The 24467-nt window shown below is 41.3% G+C and overlaps 1 protein-coding gene across 3 annotated transcripts in view; it reads right to left on the bottom strand.

Annotated features, from left to right (window-relative positions):
- PCSK5 (proprotein convertase subtilisin/kexin type 5) overlaps window positions 1–24467 on the bottom strand; it is a 453468-nt gene that overhangs the window by 80052 nt on the left and 348949 nt on the right. For all 3 annotated transcript variants that reach the window (XM_021065005.1, XM_021064998.1, XM_021065011.1), the window contains exons 21-24: window positions 23916–24018; window positions 17004–17140; window positions 11270–11476; window positions 9986–10054 (exon numbers count right to left, since the gene is read on the bottom strand). In XM_021065005.1, the coding sequence (XP_020920664.1) occupies window positions 9986–10054; window positions 11270–11476; window positions 17004–17140; window positions 23916–24018 (516 nt within the window). The remainder of the gene's footprint in view (window positions 1–9985; window positions 10055–11269; window positions 11477–17003; window positions 17141–23915; window positions 24019–24467) is intronic.

Genomic DNA, 24467 nt, shown 5'->3' with positions numbered 1-24467 from the left:
TCTTTTGCAGGCATGCAGCATGACAGCCTCTTCCCAGTCTGTGATCTCAGGCAGAACTCTATGACTTGCTTTGGCCAAAAAAATATGTGAGCAGAAGTTACACGTGTCAATCCTGGGGAAACCTTTAAGAGCTCATGTGCTTCTGCCGCAACGAGGTAATGGCTGCTCCATCAGCCTGGGTCCTGGACTGAGGACCACTCAGAGCAGAGTTCTCAACTGACCAGCACTGGAGATATAGCGTGAGAAATAAATCTATCTGTCTATCTATCTATCTATCATCTACCTGTCTATCTTTCTTTCTATCTTCTGCCTGCCATGGTATGCAGCAGCTTGATGTGGGATCTCAATTCCCAGACAGGGGGATCGAACCCAGGCCACAGTGATGAAAGTGCCAGTTCTAACCACTAAACTACCAGAGAGCTCCCCCTTTGTTGTTTGAAGATCTGAGGGTCATCTGTCATCACAGTACAACTTTGCCTATCATAGTGCATACTTAGGACAAACAGCTTCGAAGCCAGCTATTTCCTCTGTGTGAAGAATAAAGGGTTACACACAAGATGGCTTGAAACTGACAACTGAATTCTTCTGTCACTTCCCATAAGTGTAAAACTGATCTAGTTTCAACACTTCTCTAATCCTCAGTTTCTCCTTCTGTAAAAATCACTGGATTATAGATGTGAAAACACCTCATCTACGCTAAGTGTTTAGCAGAGTGACTGGTGCATGATGATGCTTGATGAATATTAGATTATACAGTCCTCTTACTGTGGAAGAAACAATGGGGAAGCAGAAAGCACAAATGTCTGCAATAAATATTTCCTAAGTGACTTAATCAGGAAAGCCATGATGAATAAGGGACCGCTAAACTGCAAAACTTCTGCAAATTCTTCCAACACTGGGTTTTCTGTTCTTAAGATTTCTTTTCTTCTAGCCCTCTGCCTTTGAAGTGAGGTATAATTTAGAAAAGGAGGGGAGAGGAAGGCTCCAATAAACGAAAAATGCATTTTTTTTAAGATAGCACTGTCCCCACTATCTAATGGAGCTTCCTTGTTTCCCTTTTCTTCAGCAAACTGGTGACCATGTATTTAGATTCCAATCCTTCCTCTGAAGATGGCTTATGTTTGGCCTTTTAAAGAAAAGAGGCACTGTGGAGTTCCCATTGTGGCTCAGTGGAAATGAATCTGACTAGTATCCATGAGGATGCAGGTTCAATACCTGGCCTCGCTCAGTGGGTTAAGGACCCGGTGTGGCTGTGAGCAGATAGGTCACAGACATGGCTCAGATCCTGCATTGCTGTGGCTGTGGCTTAGGCCAGCATCTACAGCTCCAATTCTACCCCTAGCCTGGGAACCTCCATATGCCAAGGGTCAGGCCCTAAAAAAAACCAATAAATAAATAAATAAAAATAAAATTACAAGAAAAGAGGCACCTTGAACCCACCTTCCCCATCTCTTGGTGGAAATGATGGTGGGGAACCATCTGGGGCATGCATAAGGTTGGCTGGACAGTGAGTCATGCAGTAGGTCTCTAGAAGTTCCTTTATGAATGCTGAATTTCATTTTTACAATCAGCTACTTCTTTCCTGTTGAAAGGAGCCACCAGGCTAGCATGCATTTTATTCTGCAATGCCTTCTGTTTGGAAGGCACCAAAATCGTTTGACACTGTTCGTGTACCTCTGAAAGTTTGTGGACAAGTCCAAAGGGAGATTTGGGTAAAAGTAAAATAAACAGTGATCAGTGACTACCATATTTGATTTTAAAAACCCTGTATGTCTGCTTCATTGGAAAACTAAATGTGAACTTCAGGTCTCAGATGTCTTGATATTTTTTCTTCTATGAATAAGGTCTCAATCTTTAATGGAAAATAGAATAACAAAAGGAAATGAGGTGGGTTCCCTAATTCCTGGATCTGAAGCTTGAATTTACCATGGGTCAGGATGGAGACAGTTCACCTCATATTCACAGGGAGAGGAAAGGGATGGCTCTTGTCAAACATACCCTTTGATAGAACCCACACTTCTGGAAAGCAAAAGAGTCCCTGTGAAAGTCAATCAAACTGAAGGCAGGTAAAATGGCCAAGAGGAATCCAGGGCTAAACAGAAAACGTGCCCACCTACTCTCAGTCTGGCTGCTACAAGGATGCCTATCTGCTCTGCCCCATTTCAGAATATTCCAGATGCAGGTCCTAAAAGCTGACAGCCTGGGCTGAGCTGTGACCCCAAGTCAATTTGCATGACTGTTATGAACCGATGTACTCCTTGGTCAATTCAGTCATGTCCTCTGGGCATAAAGTTGTGGCCAATTGAAGTGTAAAACGGAGGAAAGGGGCAGATACAAGGTTTTCTTTTATCTTTTTATTATTTTGGGAAGCCCAATACCCTTTACTGTGGAATTAGAAGGGTGGAAGCTTAGGTGTATGAATAGACGAGTTATAAAACACAAAGGTATTTTCTTGGGCTATCCAGAAGCAAGTCCTGGTCCTAATGGTTACCAGCCCTGTTACCTTACATAAGTTGCTTAACAGTTCTGAGCTTGATTGCTTCATCTGAAAGATGAAAACAACAATTACATTTCCTTCTTAGAGTAATACGCTTAAAGAACATGACTAAGTGTTCAATAAATGCTGGCAATTAAGTTACTTCTATGGTTTTACTACATAGAGATGGGAAAGAGAGGCATTGGCGGGTCCATTCTAACATTGTGCTTTTCCTTCTCTAAAATGCAATTTATTTAATTAAATTAACTTATTGCCATGCATGCAGTGGCTTGATGTGGGATCTCAGTTCCCAGACCCAGGGATTAAACACTGGCTGCAGCAGTGAAAGTGCTGAGTCCTAACCACTAGGCCACTAGGGAATTCCTTGTACTTTCAGAGTCAGATTTATTGTAATAGAATTTTCATAAAGTGTTCCCTTTTAGGGGGGAGGGTGTACCTAAAGTATGTGGAAGTTCCTGGGCCAGGGATCGAACCCACGCCACAGCAGCAACCAGGGCCATACCAGTGACAATGCCTTATCTTTAACCATTAGGCTACCAGGGACCTCAACTTTTGCTCTTTTTAGGCATGAAAAAAAGAGGTTCTATGAATTTTGACAAACATACAGTCATGTAATCACCCTGGACAATCAAGATATAGGACATTTCCAACACCTCAAATAGTCCTCTCTTGCCCTTTTTATGATGATGATGTCGTCATTATTAACTGAATTCCATCATGTTCTCAGATTTCCCTATTTTTACCCACTGTCTTTTTTCTGTCCCAGGATCCCATCTAGATACCACTTTGCATTTAGCTGTCATGTCTCCTTAGGCTCCTCTTAACTATGACAGTTTCTCTGACTTTACTTGTTTAACAGCCTTAACAATTTTGAGGTATTTTATGAAAAATCTCTCTCTTGGGGTTTGTGTTATGTCTTTCTCATGATCAGACTGGGGTTAAGGGTTTTGAGGTGAAAGACCACAGAGTACAGTGCCACTGTGATCTCATCACATCAAAGGTAACTGCTATTGGAGTCCCCATTGTGGCACAGCAGTAATAAACCCAACTAGTATCCATGAGGATGTGGGTTCCATCCCTGGCTTTCCTCAGTGGATTAAGGATCCTGCCATGAATAGTGGTGTAAGTCGCAGACGTGGCTCAGATCTGGCATGGCTGTGGCTGTGATGCAGATTGGCAGCTGCAGCTATAATTAGACCCCTAGCCTGGAACTTCCATATGCCTTGGGTGCAGCCCTAAAAAGACAAAAAAGTACCTGCTATTAATATATCACTCTTGATGTTGACCTTGATCCCCTGGATGAGGTAGTGCTGGTCAGGTTTCTCTATGGTGAAGCTTTCCTCCCTTCTCTTTTCTACTGTCCTCTTGGAAGGAAGTCACTATGTGCAGCCTTCATTTAAGGAGCAGGGAGTTTTGTTCCACTTCCTAGAGGAAGGAGTGCTAAGTCACCTGATGTTCTTTTTTTTTTTTTAGCTTAAGAATTTTTATTTTTTAATGATTCTCTCTCTCTCTCTCTCTTTTTTTTTTTTTTTTTTTACTATTCACATATCCATTCATTTGCAGATTCTTTTCCCATGTAGATTATACAGAACAATTAGGTGAAATTCTTTTGCACTGAAGATTTGTTTCCTCTCCCTCATTTACTTCTTATTCAACTATTTATTTTGGTCTCTACGAACTGACAAATTTTTATTTCAACTTTGGGTTGTAAGCTAATATGGTTTTATTTATATTATTGCTCAAATTGTTCCTGCTTGGCTACTGGGAGCTCTTTCAGTTGTCAAATGGATGCTTGCTGTACCCATATCATTGTGGGTTTTTCCCTTTGTGTGCTTTCTTACTTTCTGCCACTACAAAATGCTGCAGCTCACCTTGTATATTTTCTGCCCTAGTCCTAGAATCAACCAGTTCTCCAAGGAGCCTTGGTATCTTTTATTGGAGAATAGTGTGAGGAATCAAGATCTGGACATTAGGTGTGCTTATTGCTACTGGGCTATTTCTTCTAGGCCCTCTCAGCTAACAGCATGAAGTGCTTTATTTTCTCCAACTTAAAAACATTTTTTTTTTTCAATCTAAAGAAAGCCTGCAATAGTACAATGAATAGCTTGGTATGCTCTACCTAGATCCTTATTTTTGCCCCTTTACCACTTGAAAATGAGTTGTAGATATTATGATATTTCATCCCTAAACTCCCCAGTCATGACAATCAAAAATGCCTCAAAACATTGACAAATGTCTCCTGGGGTCCCAGTCACCTCCAGTTGAGGATCATTGGCCTATACACTTTTGTTGAGGATACTGGGTGATATTGTGTGCTTGTTAATGTACCACTTCAGGAAGCACATGATATTGGGTTGTATGGAACTAATGATGGTAATATTCAGTGTAATAACTTGGTTAAGTTGGTAACTAGCAAATCTCTCCATTGTAATTAACTAGTGATTATGGAAGTACTTTGAGTCTATGTGATTATCATGTTCCCAAACAATTTTCCACCTAATGATTTTAGCATCCGGTGATGGTTCTCCCTTCAGTTAATACACTAGGGGTTGTAGGAAGAAGATTTTCTAATTATTTCCTTGCATGTGAACAGGTGAAATTTTACTATAAAGAAGAGCATTTCCCTTTATTCTATCTCCCCCCTTTCCTTTCTCTCTTCTTTAAATATAATTCTTGATGCATGAATTGTTTTATTAATGGAATTATAATTGTATCATCATTTTTTGATGCTCAAGTTGTCCTAAATTGGTCACTGGGAGCCCATTCACACTAATTACTATGTCATTTGTTATGAATATGTAACTCACTTACATGGTTTGAATCAAAACTATGGAAAAAGGAATACCTAGAGAAGTCTTGCTCCCATTCCCTTTATAGGTAAGCATTTTCATTAGTTTCTGATTTATCTTTTCTGTGCTTCTTCTTTAAAAATAAGTTTTAAAAGTATATATAGGAGTTCCTATTGTGGCTGAGCAGGTTGAAAACCCAGTCCATGAAGATGGGGCCTCACTCAGTGAGTTAAGGATTTGGCATTGCCACATCTGTGGCATAGGTCACAGATATGCCTCAGATCCAGTGTTGCCATGGCTGTGGTGAAGCCCTCAGCTGAAGCTTCCATTCTACCTCTAGCCCAGGAACATCCATATGCCACTGATGTGGCCATAAAAAGAAAAAAAAATGTACGTGTGTGTATACATACAACATCTCTCTCTCTCTCTCTCTCTCTCTCTCTATCTATCTATCTGTCTATCTAACTATCTATCGATACACACACACACACAAACATTTTATTTCACCATCTTTTCTTAGCAAAAAGGCAGCATACTGTGTACACTTTTTTGCATCTGGCCTTTTACTCAAAGTCTGTCATAAAATCGCTATCAGTTCATAGTACTCCACCATGAATGTGTACTTTAGTTGATTGAATGAGTTTCTTCCATGAAAAGGCATTTAGGCTGTTTAGAATAGTTTACACCACAAATAATGCCACAATGAATAACACTGTGAATATGTTCTTTTGAGTTTGTGGGTATATATTCTCAGAATCAGTTTCTAGAAGGAGTGTCGTGGGGTCAAAGAATGAATGCACATGTGATTGTGTTATATGATGCCAAACATCCTTCAACAGTGGTTATACCACATTGTCTTCCCATCAGTAACAAATAAGAATATTTGCTTTCTTACAGCCTTGCCTGGACAGCATGTTGCAAGCTTTTGAAATTTTCCCAATCCGATAGGTGAGAAATGGTATCTTACAGTAGCGTTAATTTGCATTTCCCATGTAATGAACACAATTAAGCATCTTATGTTTAAGGGCCATTTGTATCATGTGACTTTTAAAACTTGCTTTTTCATGATTTCCTGGCTCTTACCTTAGATCAGCTTCCTGTTACTTCATACCCAGAATTCTGAAATATTCTTCTACCTGGTTTCTCTGCCTATAACCTCATTCCTTTTCAGTTACCTGAACAGAGTTATCATAGTCACAAAATAATCTTCCTAAAACACCTCTTCAAAATACTTTTTCTATAAAAACCATCAATTATTCCCCTCTAGCCACAGAATACCTTTAAACTCATTTGAGTCCAAATACAAGTTATGATTTTCAACCACTTCTCCAAACTTCTCTTTGCCTATCTCTTATATTTATAATCTTATACTCCTTCTGAAAAATTGGCACACTCAGTGTCCTAAAATCCTTGGCAGAATTTCTTCACTCCAAACCTTTCTCTGCAATTGTCCAGGTCTGAAGCCCCTCTCTAGGGCAGCCCTTATCTGTCTAAATTCCATGGAAACTTAAGACTCATCTCAAATCCCATTTTCTGGGAAGCTTTCCTTGATCACTTCAGTACCCAAGGTTCCCCTCTTTTCTTGTCACATATATTTATCTCCTTAGTTGGCACTTAATTTAAATGGTCTTTTTTTTTTTTTTTTTTTGCAGTTACAAATTTTCAAATTTGTGTATATTTCCCCCCAAGATAGGGACTGTTGTTGGTTTAGTAGGAAAACATTAATCAGTTTTCATCAACCATTTCTGAGCCAAGATAAAGGCATATTGACCTCTATTTTATTGATAAGGTAAGTAAATAAAGAGATCTGATGCAATTTGATTAAAATCAGTCCTTAAGCCAATGGCGATGTAGGTATGGACCCCAACATCTTAGGTTACAGTCGGGTGTCATATCTATTCAATAAATTAAGACAGAAAAGATGTCTTAAAATGTTAGGTAAAAATGATCCCATTTAGTTATCCTTTCAATAAATAGGAAAAAATAAAATTTAGAACAGTTAGATTTAGCTTACTTAAATTTTTCACTGAAAATCCTAGTTAGAAAGACAAAGAATTTGGCATCAAATCCTCTTGGAAAAAAAATAGTATTATGTAAAATGCTATTTGTTTATTTTCAGCCTGATAAAAGGCCCATAAACAGAGTTTGATTAGAGGAAACATCTTCTCTCATCCCCATGTATCTGGAGTCCTGTATCTCTGCTTTGAATTTAAATAATTCTCAAATTCAATTCAACAAAGTTTACACATTTATTGTGCATTTATTATATCCTAGACATGCTGCTAGTTATTGGGGGAGCAGAGTGTATAAGTCACAGAATTTGTTCTCGGGTAGTTTACTGTCTAGGCAGAAGGATGGGTACACACAAAATATTGCACAAGTCAGTGGTAAAAGTATTATCATTGGCCTGCAAACAAAGGGAAACAAGAAAAAAGAATGAATTCTATCGGGAAGATTAAAAAAGACATAAATAAAGTGACAATTTCAGCTAAGGCAATCCAAAAATAAATGAGGTCCAACATAGACACTTTTAAATCAAGAGAAATCTTCAAAATTTGAATTAGAAATCAGCCGCATTTAGAATTCTAAGTCACGCTCTCCTGTAATCCCGCTACACTGTGTACCTCTCTCTACTCTGGCAGGTTGACTTGTAAAGATTTGGTTCTGGGTATGTCCCTGTGACAGCCAGCGATGGCCTTCCAAAAGAATCCCAGTCATATCACCTTTGAATTCCTAGTGCCCGGGCTAATACTTGGCATATAATAGACAATGAAAAAAAATTTTTTTAAGGAGTAAAAGAACTATTTCAATAGCACTTTGTAAAATGAATCAGACTTTCTAATTTATCTTTTTTTTTTTTTTCAAATTAATTCTCTGGATTTTGGACCGCAAGATGGCTGAGGTCTGCTATTAAATTCATCCTCCAAGGGTAATACCTCAGGCTTATCTTTAACTGGATCCACTAAGGGAGGGGTGGGTCCAGTCTAGGCACTCCCATGCCAAGATTCTCACTCATCCATACACATTTATCCACCCCTTTAAACCTGAGAGCCAAAATCATAGGTTCGAGATTTTACAGATAGACACAGACAGATAAATGCACACCCTTCCATAACGCACAAAAGAATGTTACCATGGACACACAGCACACATTGCAAATATGCAAAAGAAGACAACAAAAATTTGCTGGGATGTATAACATAATAGCAAATATGGTTTGAAATGGACAAAGTAAAATCAAGATAGCAAAAACAAGTATCCTTGTTCCCTGCAAGAAAGACTACCTCCTAACTTTTTACAAGGGACATTGGAATTTGCTCATCTTTTAAATTTTAATAGTTTTATTAATTCCGTTTAGATCTATTTTTCTTCCCAGAAAATTGGTATTAAACCTTATATGTCTGACTCTATTACTGCCTTTTTAAGTGTGACTTACTATATTTTATTTTCCAGTATGTAAGTTCCATTCATAGTGGATATAATTCAATTTCATCAGGGAGGGCATTGGGGGAATGGTATTCCAGTTCCTAAAATCTCGTTTTCTGGTTAAAAATATAGGAAATACATCTTTCCTTTTAAGGCAAGAGAGATGATGATGGCCATCAAATAAATTATAATTCACATATAATATTTAAGAATTAAGGAAATCTATTAGGTAAAAGCCAATAAAAAGTCTCCTTAATCCTGGCCTAAGCTAACCCCCTACAACTTCTGGAGTCTTCATGAAGCACTGGTTTCACTGGCAGCTTGTTTGAAATGCAAACTCTCTGGTCCAGCCTAGACCCATGAATCAGAATCTGTATTTTAACAAATCCCCCAGGTGATGTGTGTACACAGTGAAGGTTTAGAAGCATGAGTTAACCTATCATAGGGTTTTATGGAAACTCCATTAAGAGAAATTATCCCATCCACCTTTAATTTAGCCTGGGTTTCCTTTCAAAGATCCATAGACCCAAGTGCTTATTATTTCAATAACTTGCCTAAATTTACATTAAGATACATTCTTGGGATTTGGTAGCCTCCTGATTTTTCATTTTCCATCCAATCCGATGGTGCCATGTGATACATGTTGTTCTTACCACCCCCTTTACAGGAGAACCAGACATGCATGGGGAGAAAGGCGAAGTCAGTTGTTTGAACCAGAAAATTACCTGGAAGACTGGCAGGAACTTTTCATTGTATGATGGGAATTTCAAAATCTGCTGATGCCATGTTGCTTTCTTCTCAGTGGATTGTCTTAGGCTCCAAGCAGTAGGATCATTTTTGCAAAAGAAAATCCACAAACTTCTGACAAGCTTTGTGTTTCATATACTAAGTTAGAATAATTCGGCATCTCTCTACTTGAGTTTATTTCTCTCCCACCATTATTCATGTCAAAATTGTCACCCTAAGAAGCTAAAGAGACTGAGTCCCTTGAAACATGGCTGTTGTAGGTATCTTCTGCCAACTAGCTAGCACTTAGAGGAAAAAATGCTTGTCCTTTGCTAAACTTGAGTTTCACAAAGACAAGTGACCTATCTCTTGCCTTAAGTGGGATCATTTCTCGCCTGTTTGCATTGGAGTGATCCTACTTAATGAATATTGATGGTGACTGTGATGATGACATCAATGACAAGAGTCCATGCTGAAGGAAGGACATATGAGGATGTGTGAAAAGTGACAGTTATTTCAACACTAAGCAAAAAGGAAGATGACATACCAGAGCTGCATCCCAGACACCCTTCTTCACAAGGCATGCATTCTTCATAGTCTGGGTCTTGGACTTCACCTATAAAATAAGAGGAGCAAACAATGCAATTTCATTTTCACTGAGTGGAGACCAGTTAATTGCTATAAAATATATTGGAATTTCCCTGGTTAAGGACTCCATATAGTCATTGCTGTGGCTTAGGTTTGATCCCTGGCCTGGGAACTTCCACATGCCTTGGGCATGGCCAAGAAAACCAAAAAAACTCCAACAAACCAACCAACCAAACAAACAAAAAGCCCAACAAAGTATGTTGGTATATAGCTTATTTTCAAGTAAATCACAGAGAAATTGTGAAACCCCAAACCATGTCTGAGAATATATGTGTCATTCACATTTTCATCTCTTTCTATTTTTCTATTAATTTAATAGATTAGCTTGATTGGGTACAAATAGAACAGAGTTTTAGTAAGCATTAAGAAGATAAAAGAATGAAGCCTTAATTATTATGGAGCTCCTTCAACACCAGACCAGACATAATTCTTATACAGAGCAGAGAAAGTCTGCAATGGCTAAGAGCAAAAATGCTAAGTTCTGCCTTAATTTAAAATTTTTTTTTAATTTAAAATTTTTTTGGCCTCACCCACAGCATGCAGAAATTCCCAGACCTGGGATCAAACCCTCAGCCACAGTAGCGAGCTGAGCTGTTGCAATGACAACACTGGATCTTTAACCCACTGGGCCACCACGGAACTCCTCTAAGTGCTGATTTTCAATCTCCTTCTTCCCATTTATGATAAGGAGTTGGGCAATAACAATAATGCATACAGTCACAGAAGATTTTAATATTCCCAAGTAGTTGGGTGTAGGCTGATTCTCATTGGCTTTCCCCCAGCAAGCAAGCACAGGGCATGTTATATTCCCCCTTTTACAAATGAAGAAACCAAGGTGTGAAGAAATTAGATTAATTTGCCCAAGGTCTCATAACTCCTAATTGGGAAAGAGAGTATTGTTGGCCAGGAATCTTGGATTCTAATCCTAAAGATTATACCCTTCCCACAATCCTTCCATCCAAGACCCCTTTCTGTGTGATTAGCTGCATTTCCTTTTCTCTGGGGAACCCCAGAGGGGAAGTGTGTAGGGGAAGAGAGAGGGCACCTATCACTGTCCCCACTTGACATGTAGAGTCACTCAAAGTCATCCCAGGCCTCAACTTTACACAAGGAAGCAATGTCTGTCTCTGGGCCATCCTGAATACAGCTTCTCCTGTCTGCAGTGGCCCCAGAGCAGTCTTACCTTGTCTGCACTCTAACTTCTGGCAGGTGTGGTTTGCGGGTACCATGAAGTAGCCATGCACACATCTTATGCAGAAGTGTGGGCTGTGGCAAAGCTCACAGTTGTCTGGGCAAGGTTGGCAGGTGTGGCCTTCATCGGCGTAGTGGCCCCGGGGGCACCTCTCCCGACACTCCCCCCAGTATAGGAAACGCTCTTGGCCATGCTTATCTAAACAGATAGAAATGTGGGAAATGAAAAGAGAGAAAATGTACAAAAGACCATGAAGGTAACATAACTGAAGACATTTTATTAAAAGAAAGATATGACCAAGTGCTTTTGCTCCTAAGGGACCTGGAAGATACGCATGGATTTAATGGGAAATATAGCATCTTTGAACTTGTAGTTGAAAAGATTTCCTTGGGCTCTTTTGGTATCTGTTGAAGCTCACAGACTTGGGGGAATAAATGAATGCTTGATGATAGACATATTTTTGTGACAGTGCAATCTTTTGAAATGATTTTGAATTCTGTTCTCTAAATCACATGTTCATGTTAACTGTCTAAAGTCTGAAGTTTTGCACAGCTACCAATTCCTGTAATGACAGCCTGTTGAAGCACTTGACCAAGCAACATCTCTCTGACTCATTTACATTAATGTCTGGAAATTGTGAGCTTCTGTCAACACTGGGCTGTACAAGGAAAGAATCAATAGTACCCCTAGTGTGAGATTGTAGGAATTTGCTCTGCAGAGGACCCAGTGTTGCTCTTGGTGGGGATGGAAAATACTAATCAATGTCAAACTATCATAATTAATAAAAAGGATTCTAATCAGTCCTAATCTCACACACACACACAAACACACACACACATACATGCATGCACACACACAAATTAATGTAGATGTACCCAGGCACCTCCTATTTCCACACCCTCTGGAATTTTTGCTTGTGTTGAGTACCCTGGGCTTCCATCTTCTGTAAACCAGGTCTCCCATGTGTCTCTGCCTCTGAAGAACAACCAGTCTGTGTTATTGAAAATAATTGGGTCTAGTGTTCACTCATCACGTGATCTACCACACAAAGATCCAGAACCATTGACATTCAAGATGGCAGGCTGCTGGATTTATAGATAAAGATAGCACTAACCCCATGTGACGAGTACAAAATTTGAAAGTCAGTATAATAATAGACTGAACCACATAAAATTGCCAATATTTGAGTTTGTTCTACCTGTAAACTCAGCACTTTGAAAAGGTTTAATTTAACATTCCTATTTAACCAAAGCCCTATTTCAAATAGAATTTAAAACTTTCACCCTTGGATGATGGACATGGAAACTACCTTTTCTTATGGTGATTTCATGCCAGAAGTCTACTGGTCCCCATGGGATAAAGAAAATTAAGGGGGCATCCAAAGAGGTGGAAGGAAAAAGAATTTGCATCCTCCAAGTTAGACTTAGGGACATTATCCTTTAAGGGAAGGAGAGCATTTGGGAGTGTGGAATGTGCATGTGGTGATTCTGTAGACAATGGTGTGGAGCACAAAACCCCCATCTGGTGGAACCTGGACTCTCAAGAGACCACAAAAAGGTCAACTTGCCCAGTTTTAGTCTTCTCTTTTCCACCATGACTCAATAAGACAAGATCCTGTTTTTCAGGTGCCAAACTTGTCACATGCAGGTAGGAAGATGTGAGGAGAGCAGTGAGAAGCCCAGCCCCTCCTCCACCCAGCAGCTACTATACATCCTACACCTTTGCAGAATGTCAACTCAGGGTCCAGAGGCTTGGGGGCAGCCGGGCCTGTGGTGAGTTCTAAACGTACATTTGTTGAACGATTGAATGAAGAGTGAGTGAATGAATATTTGGCAATGTTCCTATTTTTCCAAATATCCAACTAGATCAACCATCTTAAAAAGGAATGATGAAAGGTTGAGGTATTAGAGGAAATGTTCTCCAATTCCATTTTTATTGTTCAGATATGGTTTTATTATTTGGACCCCATTGGGTATTATAATTTGGGTTGAAAGGGCAAAGATTTAAAGGGCCTTGTTCTTTAAAATACCCGGACTCTGCAAAAGGAGGTCACTTAGATGCCTTCATAAGGGCTGGCTTTTCTCACATGATTGGTTCAAGATTATGCCAAGATGTGATTATATTTCTAATAGCCTGACAGTATGGCAGCTCAGTCAGCTTTGAATGATAACTTGGATACCTCTGTGATTTAAATATGATGCATAAATTTTGGGCTACTTGCCCAGAGTTGCAGAATTTCAATTACTGTAATGATATGTCAGAGAAGCTGGTTCTAGCGGTAGAAGGGCTGATATTTTTGTTAGGTGCCCAAACCTTTCATGTGGTAACATGAGACAAGAGTTAAAATGCAAGGAACTCCAAAATAGGTTCACACTGGCTTTCATTTATACTGAAGAGTAATGAACTGTTCCTGGAGTATTTCTTGGCAGCTGATTTTGTTAGAAGAGGAGGTAGACCAATGTGAAGGCCTTGGATGTCTGCCGGAGGAAAGGGAGGTTAAGGGTTGAAGGAGTGAGAGGAAAAGGATTGCTGAAAAGGATGAAAGAGAGAAAGGCTGAGGGACTCTGAAAAACTTTGTGATGCTTACTTCAATGTTTTGCTTACTGAAGCTGATGTATAATCAGTAGAATTGAGCTTCGTGTTCGGTTTGGTAGAGGATAAATCTGGGGGAGAGTTTAGTAGAGTGAATGTTCACCAGTATTGCTGGAAATCTGCATTTCTGAAATGATTAGGGCCTAACTTTAACAAAGTTACAATTGAGCAAGGGGTGAAATTTCTGCAAAGAGATGAGAGAGGCTTATGTGTGGAGAGGGGATGCCTAGCCAGAGGAATTGCAGCCTTTGAATAAAGCTTATTGAGACAGCAATGCATCTACTCAATGACCTCGCTTCTGTAGCACTGTCTCATGGATTAGCTGCACTATTATGAAAAGTAGGAGTGTCACATTCTTAATAAGCAGGAAACTTGCTCAAAAGAGCTTGATCAACAGTCCCTTCTCCAGGAAGCCTCCCCTGATCACTACAGCTAAAAGCAGTGACCTGTGGTAGGCTCATTACCATTCCTTTGGTCTTTATCTAATATCTTGTTTTATAATACATGAGGCCAGCCCCCTCTGTTAGATTGCAAATTCCTTGAAGGTGAGTATCATGCTTTTTTTTTTTTTTTTTTTTTTTTTTGTCTTTTTAGGGCTGCACCTGCAGTGTATGGAAGTTCCCAGGCTAGGGGTCGAATTGGAGCTGCAGCTGCCAGCCTATACCACAGCCACAGCAACACGGGATCCAAGTGGCATCCGCAACCTACACCACAGCTCACGGGAACGCTGGATCCTTAACCCATTGAGTGACTCCAGGGATTGAACCCACATCCTCATGGATACTATTCAAGTTCATTAACCACTGAGCCACGACGGGACCTCCTCCTCATGCTATTATTTATTGTACTTTCTGTGGCACCTCAGTAGAATAACTTATTCATGGGAGGGGTACAATACATTTTTCTTAAGATACTGGGTTCAACACAGACTTTGAAACAGAAAATACAGATGAAATGTCAGGGCATTTTATGCATGGATTGGCCCAAGTAGCTGTAGGATGCTTAGAAGTTTTAGATATTTATTTAGCATTTAAGTTCCTCATTAGTTGTATGCTATATATGACGATTTAGTGTCTTTGAAATATGAAAGACAATTTATTTATTAATTTAGTTATTGGTCTTTTTGTCTTTTCTAGGGCCGCATCTATGGCATATGGAGGTTCCCAGGCTAGGGGTCTAATCAGAGCTGTAGCCGCTGGCCTACACCACAGCCATAGCAACTTGGGATCCGAGCTGTGACCTATACCACAGCTCATGGCAATGCCGGATCCTTAACCCACTGAGCGAGGCCAGGGATCAAACCCGCAACCTCATGGTTCTAGTTGGATTCATTAACCACTGAACGGCGACAGGAACTCCCATTAAAGGTAATTTAGATGCCACCTTGTTCATTCTTCTTTTGCACAAACACTGAGAGACTTAAAATAGTGTCTTTTAGTTCATTGGTAACAAAACCAAGAAAATCTAGGTTTTCTGACTGCTATTCTTTCTACTGAACCATTCATTCATTCATTCATTCATTGGGTACCTCCTATAAGCCAGATTCTGTGCTAGTGCTCATAATATGGCAGAAAACAAGTAGAAACCATTCACTGCTCTTATAGGGCACAGAGTCTGATTGAAAAGACAGAAATCAAGAGTGAGGAAGCCTCTAAAGCGGAAGTGCTGGGTTCCAAGTCTGCTCAAATGAAGGGGCTTAGCCTAGACAAGGAGGTTAGGGCAGCCCTCACTGAGGAAATGACACTGAAATGTAGACCTAAGGGATGGATAGAAAGAGAGCAGGCAGACAGTGGGGAGGTGGGGGAAACATCTCAAGTTCACTGAACAATTAGAACATGAACAACTAGAGACCAGAGACTGAAAATGCCCACAGGAGTAAGCAGGTACAAACAATAGTCGCAAGAGGAGTGGTAATAGTAATAATTGTTAATATTTACTGAGTGCTTCCTATGTGCCCTGCCCTGGTCTAAGTGCTTTGTTATTTTATCTTATTTCAATAGTAATCCTAAAAGGAGGCAGCCACAATCACCATCTTATAGATGAGGAAGGAAACAGAATAAGCAGGCTAGAGTTAAAATTTGAGTTAAATTTGTAATAGTTGGTTTATATAAGAAACACAAAGAAATCATTTTTGTTTTACAGAGAAATGTGTTACCTCTCATTTTTCTGCAAATCTACAATACTCTCCATTTATTCTTCATTTTTCTTAGTTTGATTACAAGCAGAAATAAAGCTAAATAATTCTTTCCCACCAGAAAAACTATGTAAGTGTGATGATGGTAGTAACTGACAGCCTCAGGATCAGTGAGATAGCTGGGAGTGGTGGGAACTGTGGCGAAATGACAAGCAGCCCCTACAGTCTCCTGTCAACCATTTGGGAACTATATCGAGCAGTGTTGCCAGATCTCCCAAGTTTTCAAGAAAAACCAAAAACCCAGATATTTATTTCAAATTTCCCACTTTAGATCACATTTTAAAGGTTTTCTGTAGGTCAAATAAAATATGAATCGATCCCCCACGAAGTCAGAGTTGGGGACAGACATCGGTAGGGAGGCTGGAGAGGGGTCACGGGTCAAACCTCAGAGGACCTGTGAGATCATGGAATTTAATTTAATGACAGCAGAATGTTTAGGGTTGTTCAAGCTGTGACTGAAAAGGTCATATTTGCGTTTTGACAAGATTGGTCTGTTCCCAAGGGGCTCTGACAACTTCTAAATGGCATAAACTCAGGGCTGAGAAGACCTGACACAGCCTCTATTAGGCTATTTCTCTTAAAGACCGGGTGTGTCTGCCTTCATTTCCAAGCTTTTCACTTTCACCTCAGGGAATCTTAGCTTTACTGTCTATCTCATGTCTCACATCCTGTTTGCATGCCCTTTATTTCTCCTTCTCTGGAAAGACATCTTTTAGCTTCCCTCTCATCTCCTCAAGGGCAGTGACTCTGTGTCTCCAACAATGTGAACTTGTGTCCTGACAACAAGTAGGGACTTCAACGTTGTCCGTGCTCGTTAATGAATAGGGTCTAATCACACCCCCTTATCCCCAGAGGTGCATCTTCTGAGTCAAATCAACTAATGTCCCATGGGAGAACAGTTTGAACAGGAAGAAGATGCGAGCAACCAGGCTCCCTCACCTACTCCACAGGAGGTGCAGTTGGAAGGCTCGTCTCCTTGGCATTCTCGGCAGGTAGAGTGGCATAGATGGCATCGGTTCTTCAATGCAAATTTGCCCGAGGGACAGTTCAAAACGCAATGGCCATCATCCAAAATCCTAGAGGAAAGCAGACATTTAGAGTTTTAAGTGTGGCTTTATGGGATGGTAAGTTTTAGAACATGTGGTGTTTGTGTTTCGCTGTACAGACTTGGTTTCATTGTTCCAGAAACAAGGGTGATGCCTGGGACTGATCATCTTAGAACATGGGGAGTATTAGTCACGTACCCATTCTTGGCCAAAGATTTGGACCCAACAGCAGGCATGCCAGGAACTGGCTGAGGATGTAATCCTGATACTGACTTTAAACAAATTAATCAGTGCCTCGGGGATTAAACCCATATTGTAGGCTCCAACCAAACCCAGCCCACACTCAGATGGAGGTCTTTGAACTTTCAGGACTCTAAAAGCATCTTTGAATCCAGAGATATTGGAGAAAATATTCTTTCTTTGCTTATCATCACGCCCACACTTTGCAATGGAAATGTCAGCTCCAAGGGCCCTCAAAGATGGACCATCCTGTAGTTTAGGTGCTACTTATAAACTTGACCTATGCATATGGCAAGTAATCAATGAACTCTGATTTTGAGTGTCATTTTTCTAAATGTTTTCTGATGTGGAGGGTACCATATTCTCTGTTTTCTCACCATATTTACAGTCACCTCCAAGGGCACTGCAGATAAACTAGCATGTGGGCTTCTAAAACCTGTGGTTTGACACACATACAATGTATATCATAAAGTCATGGCTAATATTTTCAAAGTTTTGCTTCTTCTTTCCCTTGCAAAGTAATCCTGAGGGCAAATGTGACTGAGCAAAACTGTCTCCAAGAATTTTGCCCAGAAAAAAATACACACAAGAGTCAGATAGGTAATGTGGATAGATGAGGTGAGTCAGGGAGCTCCACCCCCTGAGCATCTGATTCAGTAGGTCTTGAGGGGAGAGAGCCAAGCATCTGTATTTTTGAGAAGTTCCTGAATGCTGGTTTGAGAACTTCTCAGTGATAATCCGGGTAACTAGGGAACTTGCTGAATGTTTCCGACCTAAGACATACAGGCGGTGCTGAACTGGAGTCTCAGAGAGCTTCCTTAGGGCAATAATCCTGTCCCTTGTGAGGGTAACTGAGCAATAGCACACATGTGCCACTGGAGGGTGGGACGCCAGCATCCAGGCCTGGGAGAGCCAAGGGCCTATAAATAGAACTAAGGTTTCCTTTTCTCTCCACCACCTCTCTCCACCCAGGCTGGATACCACACAGAAGGCTAGGTGTAGGCCTCCAGCAACTCCTTCCTGGGGTAGCATTGTCTTGCCTGAATCAGCCCTCAGCAGAGGACCGGCATTTCAGTCCCCAGTTTGGATGAAATTGGGATGGGGGCAAGGCACCCTGAATAGTGTGTTGCTTGCAAACTTCCAGCTCCTTCCTGCACCCTGAAAGTCTGTGTTATCCGCATCTGTTTGGAAACAGAATGAGATGAAGGCCAATTACACAAGATGGCCACCTCATTCTTCGATCCTCAGCCCTTCAGGTTCTGGTCACTGTCCCCAGCGCAGTCCTCTTGGCCCACTGCAGAGTGTGAAGTCCCAGCCTCAGACAGACATGCACACATCTGGTTGCCCAAGTCAAAACAGATCTCCTGCACCACAGCCTGTTAAAGAGAAGGCTGTGCTTCCAGGCCAGACTTTGAGCCGATGGCAATAATGCCAGCTGGGAAGATCCTGGCCCCACCCTGGCTCTGGTTTCTGAGCTAGGAGATTTGTCAAGGAATAATTTGGATGTGGCTAGTTGAATAAAAAACAAAACAAAACAGGAACCAAATAAAACCCTTCCTTTTAGAAAAACTGGGTAAGAGATTTCCAGGGGTTTTAAGCAAGGGAACTACTCTATTCTCTGCTAAAAGGAGGAGATGAGATTTGTTTATTTGTGAAGGCTCCTGTTTTTGCTAAATTAAGTTGAGGAAGAGATGGAAAGTAGTGTGTCATCATTTTATCGAAAGAGATGACAGGTTTGTTAGGGGGCAGTTGTTTCTCTTCGGATAGGTGACATGCTCTCAATGGTGGGGGCCATTTAAAACCATTCGGAAAATTGGGAGGGAGCGGGGGTGAGGCAGCCGGTGCAGTGCTGCCATGTTTAGGTGGGGAAGGACTTACTTTCCGACTTGAGAGCTTGATTTTAACAAAGTAACAAGCACATAATTGAGCTTTAAAGCACCTCCCTCCACCTCTACCCTGAGGAAAGGGCAGGTGACATATCCAATTTTTGTAAAGATCAAATGATAGGTAAAATAGTTGTACTTGAGTCAAGGCACTGAATTACATCATCTCTTGCACCCCCCCATCCCCCTCAAGAAAAATTATTAAAGAATTTAAAGAGAAGTCCCATTTCAAGTGGCACCGATTTCCACTGACAGCACCACATCTCCCCTAGTGGAGGAGAATGGATATCTTGCTCTGGAGCCCATGGGGCTGAATGACAATTTTCTTTAAAGCTAACACAAGCCATCTCTGGGACCCCCAGTCATCCAGTGTGTGGACTTCAGAGACACTCAGGGAAGCTCATCTCTGTAGGGGAAGCCCTTCTTTTCCCAAGTCAGGCATGCTCTTCGCCTTTTCACAGGCAGTGAACCATTCCAGGTCCCGTTCCTGGGAAGGAAGAAAGTGGTAAAACCAAGTGCCAAAGAGCTGAGCAGACGTGAAGCTCTCAACATAGGCATTTTCCAGAACCCCCAGGGTGTGCGTGTGTGTGCGCGCGTGCGTGTATGATGTTACAGAAGAGTAAGGTCAGCGTTATCTAGTCCTCTGTGCTGCTTATTGGTTTAGCCTAAGTAAAGCCATCACAAGGGCAGTTACTGTAATTTCTTGGTACTTGAATGTAACGGAATGAAATCCAGCAAGAGCTCTTTTTTTTTTTCCCCTGAATTCTTGAAACAGATCAAATAAAACATTTGAGAGTGGGTCAGAAAAGTTTTACATGCTTTTGATTAGTTCTTAGACTCCGTAACTCCTTCAGGACTGGACTGGGAAATTAGCTTAGGCAGTGAGGACCACAGCATCACAGAGCTGTATGGTAAAGAGCAGTGGCAGAAAAATGGTACTTGCTTCCCCCGAGTTTTTACTTTTTTATTCTTTTATTTATTTATTTGTCTTTTAGGGTCAAATCTGCTAGGAGGTTCCCAGGCTAGGCGTCAAATCCAGGTTGTAGCCACTGGCCTATGCCAGAGCCACAACAACGCCAGATCCAAGCCGTGTCTGCAACCAACACCACAGCTCATAGCAGCGCCAGATCCTTTACCCACTGAGTGAGGTCAGAGATCCAACCTTCGTCCTCATGGATGCTAGTCGGGTTCGCTAACTGCTGAGCCACGATAGGAACTGCAAAGTTTTTAATCACCTTTAAGGAGCTAAATAAACTCAAAGGTCTATAGAAATATAAAGAGAAAGGAGTTCCCATTGTGGCTTAGCAGGTTAAGAACCTGACATAGTGTCCCCAAGGATGCAGATTCAATCCCTGGCCTTGCTCAGTGGGTTAAGGATCCCACATTGCCATGAGCTGCGGTGTAGGTTACAAATGTGGCTTGGATCCCACGTTGCTGCGACTGTGGTATAGGGCGGCAGATGACGCTCCAATTCGACCCCTAGTCCTGGGAACTTCCGTATGAACTAGGTGCAGCCCTAAAAAGACAAAAAAAAAAAAAAAAAAAAAAAAAAAAAAAGAAGAAGAAGAAATGTGAAGGGAAAATTAGAAGATGAAGAGAGGGCTTTTTGAAGTTTGATTTTCTGTAAAATGACTTCAGAGTTAAATTATTTTTAAATTTTATTAAGTCATTTTATTATGGAAAAAACTGAACATACATAAAACAAACAAGACATAGCAGAACCCCCCTGGGCACACATCACTTGGCTTCAACAATTATCACCATATGGCCAGTCTTATTTCATCTCTAGCCCCACTGATTTCCTTCCCTCTCACACTGTTTTGAAGAAACCCTCTAGGTAAATGTTAACATTGCTCTTCCAGGTAAAAACTCCTTCAGGGGTGACTTAATTATGGCAGGACTAGGGTTACCCAAAAGCTTAAGAGTGGGAAGAAGCTCAGAGATACCAAGAGTTCTATTTATTTGTTTGCCTCCTCTCATCCCTCACCCCTGCCCCAGATCCATTTTCTGCCTTTCTCTGCCCTGCTGTACTCTGGAGGTGCCTGTAGAGACTGCATCTCTAAGCTCACTCTGCCCACTTGTAGGTCATTTTAACCATTGGCATCCAGTTCTTTGCAGATAGGGACAGCCAGCCCGAGCTCTGAGGTTGGGAAGAGAGACTGGGGTATTCCTTCTGCAGCCGCATGCTTCCTCAGCTTCCTTCTTGGATGGTTCTGGAGTGTCTATAGCCTCTCCAGCTGCAGTTTCTATCTTACATCCTCACTTCTATGACTACAGGTTTTGTTTCGGGCATAGGGTGTTCAAGCCACCCCAGTGTTCTGATCCTTGAGTGCTTCACTAGTCCTTGACTTTGACCTCCTGAATCAGGTAGAAGAATCCCATGGACCTGGCACCTAACTCAAAGTTGGGCATAAAGCAAGTGCTCAATGTTGTCTTGAACAGACCTGATTCCACTCAAGGAAGTACGTTGGAAAGTACTTAAGGAAAATACTTTGCTTCCCTTTCAAGAACAACTAACACAGTAACACCATCTTTCTTTGTCTTCATCTTCTCAACCCCTTTCCTGGAAAATTCAGATAAGAAAAGTCATCCTGTTCATTGCCTTGATATGATGCCCTTTCATGAGCATATTTGCAAGTAACTGATATCAAGGAAGAGAAATGGGGAAAGGAATGGAGTGCTCAGGGATATGAGAAGAAAATTGTCCCTGGGGAATAAGATTTCCAGGAGGAAACACTGGTTCAAGACCTATGCACATATTTTTCTGTCTTCCAAAGCTAAAGTTTGGGCTGCTAAAGCCAAACTACCCAAATGGCCCAGGAGTTGTACCTCTGATCTTATTTTACCAACAAGTGTAGATTTTTTTAAATGGCCATTGATGGTATTTGGATTTTTCTCACTTCTGGGAATCATGATTTCTGCCATGTACTCTGGATGATGGTAGCTGTTTTTGAAACAAATGCTAAAAAGTTCCCTTGGTTCAAAGACATCCAAACATGCAATGGGACTTGATTGTTGATAGCTTGAGGAGTTAGAGGAGAAACAGGACCCATTTTTGAAATGCTGTCTGTATCTAATAGTATGCCTTGAAGCTGACTTAAAGCAAATTTAAGAAGTATGGGTGTCTTAAAGAGACACTTAGAAAATGTTATCCCAGTTAGCATTAAGAATTCTTTTTTTTTTTTCTGTCTTTTTGCCATGTCTTGGGCCATTCCCACGGCATATGGAGATTCCCCGGCTAGGGGTTGAATCGGAGCTGTAGCCACCAGCTTACGCCAGAGCCACAGCAATGCGGGAAGGAATTCTTACTAAGACTTTTGTGTCTTCTTCCCCCTTTCTTCCATCCCTTCTTTCTTTTTTTCTCTTTCCTTCTTCCTTCTTTCTTTCCTTCCTTCCTTTTCTTCTCTCTCTGAGGAAGATATTTGGAGAGCCAAGCTCATGATATTAAGTGCAGATACATTTGTTGAATCATTACTATGTGTTGACCACTGTGGGTGGAATAAAGAGACAAATACATCACAGTTCCTGCGCAGGATATTAGATCACTGAGAAAGAATTAGACAAATGACTGTGCCGCAAGGCTGAGGGAACCTCTATCCTAGAGATTCTTGGCACTGGAGCAGATTATACTGGTCTTGGGAGAGACCCTGCTTCCCATACATTTAGCAGAGCAATTGATGAGGCCAACAGACATTAAATGCTAGAATCACAGGAGTGTTGGCTGAAAATACAGTGGGCTCCCAACTCTCTTCATTAGAAATTCTCAGTGCATGGAGTTCCCATAGTGGTGCAGTGGTTAACGAATCCAACTAGGAACCATGAGGTTGCAGGTTCGATCCCTGCGCTTGCTCAGTGGGTTAATGATCTGGCGTTGCCGTGAGCTGTGGTGTAGGTTGCAGACATGGCTCGGATCCTGCATTGCTGTGGCTCTGGCATAGGCTGGCAGCTACAGCTCTGTTATACCCCTAGCCTGGGAACCTCCATATGCTGTGGGAGCGGCCCAAGAAATGGCAAAAAGACAAAAAAAAAAAAAAAAAAGAAAAGAAATTCTCAGTGTATTGGCAAAGATGTTCATCCCATTTGGATACTTGCTATTTCCTCATTCATTTAGTAATCAAACATTGATTGAATGCCTACTATTTTCTTAGCACTGTGATAGGTAATAGAAATACAAAAATGAGTATTTCAAGTCTAATGAAGAGATGTATTTGTAAATCAATGTCTTAAAATGTCACAGATGCACTTAGGGAAGTTTATAGAGAGCACAGGGGAACACAAAGAGGGTGAGGTTAATTTTACTGGAAAGAGATAAAAAAATGCTTTCACAGAACAGCTCACCCTTGAACTGACTCTAGAAATATGAGTAGATATTTTATCAGCAGATGATGATGATGGTTGAGGGATGGCTGTGCAGAAAGTTATGAAATTCTAGGTATCAAAGCTCCTAATGCCTTCACTGATAAGAAGGCCCCTCTAGCATCCAGGAAATGGATTCTTGCAGTGGTTATGGGGCACCATGGGGGCGAGGATGCTGCAGAGGTAGGTTGTGACCAGACCACAGAAGACGTTTGATTCTTTTTCCTGTAGGCTCAAGGGATGCCTCTAAGTGGTAAGCACTTGCTTTCTCCATCCTGTGTCTACTGAGCTCCCAACCCGAGGGGATACTGAGAAAGGTCACTCACCTTGTGACAGGACAGCCAGTGCAGTCATCCTGGGTTGGCCCCTGGCACTTGGCACATGAAGCTTCACAGATCTGGCAGCGGCCATGCTCATCAATGTACTCTCCTAAGGAACAAAATCTGGTTATTTATCTCATCTCTAAATAGCAGTGCTGCCTGGGCTATCTGTCTGAGAGCAGTCAGATGTCTCTGTGCTGCGTAAAAGCAATGGGGACAACTCAGAAATGAGACTTTGAATGACTTCGGCAGCCAGTCCTGAATCCTGACCTTGTAACAACTGCTCTTATCACAAGGGCCCCAGAAGTTGGAACCTCAAAAAATGATGAGGAAAGGACTTAATCTTGGATCCAGTCAACATGTGTTACAGATTTTACAAACAGGGAGAGACTGAGGGGAGGCATCCCACAGGACCCCTTTACTGAGCTCCTACTGACTTTCCTGTTAAATGCTGCAGGCTCCTGGCCCACAGACACCCCAGTTATAATCTTGGTTCAAGTCAAGCCACAGGCAGGACCCACCCAGCTCTTGTCCCACCCCTCCAGGGCAGGAACTGTG

Source organism: Sus scrofa, chromosome 1 (genome assembly GCF_000003025.6).
Source record: "Sus scrofa isolate TJ Tabasco breed Duroc chromosome 1, Sscrofa11.1, whole genome shotgun sequence".
Lineage (NCBI taxonomy): Eukaryota > Metazoa > Chordata > Mammalia > Artiodactyla > Suidae > Sus > Sus scrofa.
The sequence above is the reverse complement of the archived record's forward strand: the minus strand, read 5'-3'. Positions and strand labels throughout refer to the sequence as shown.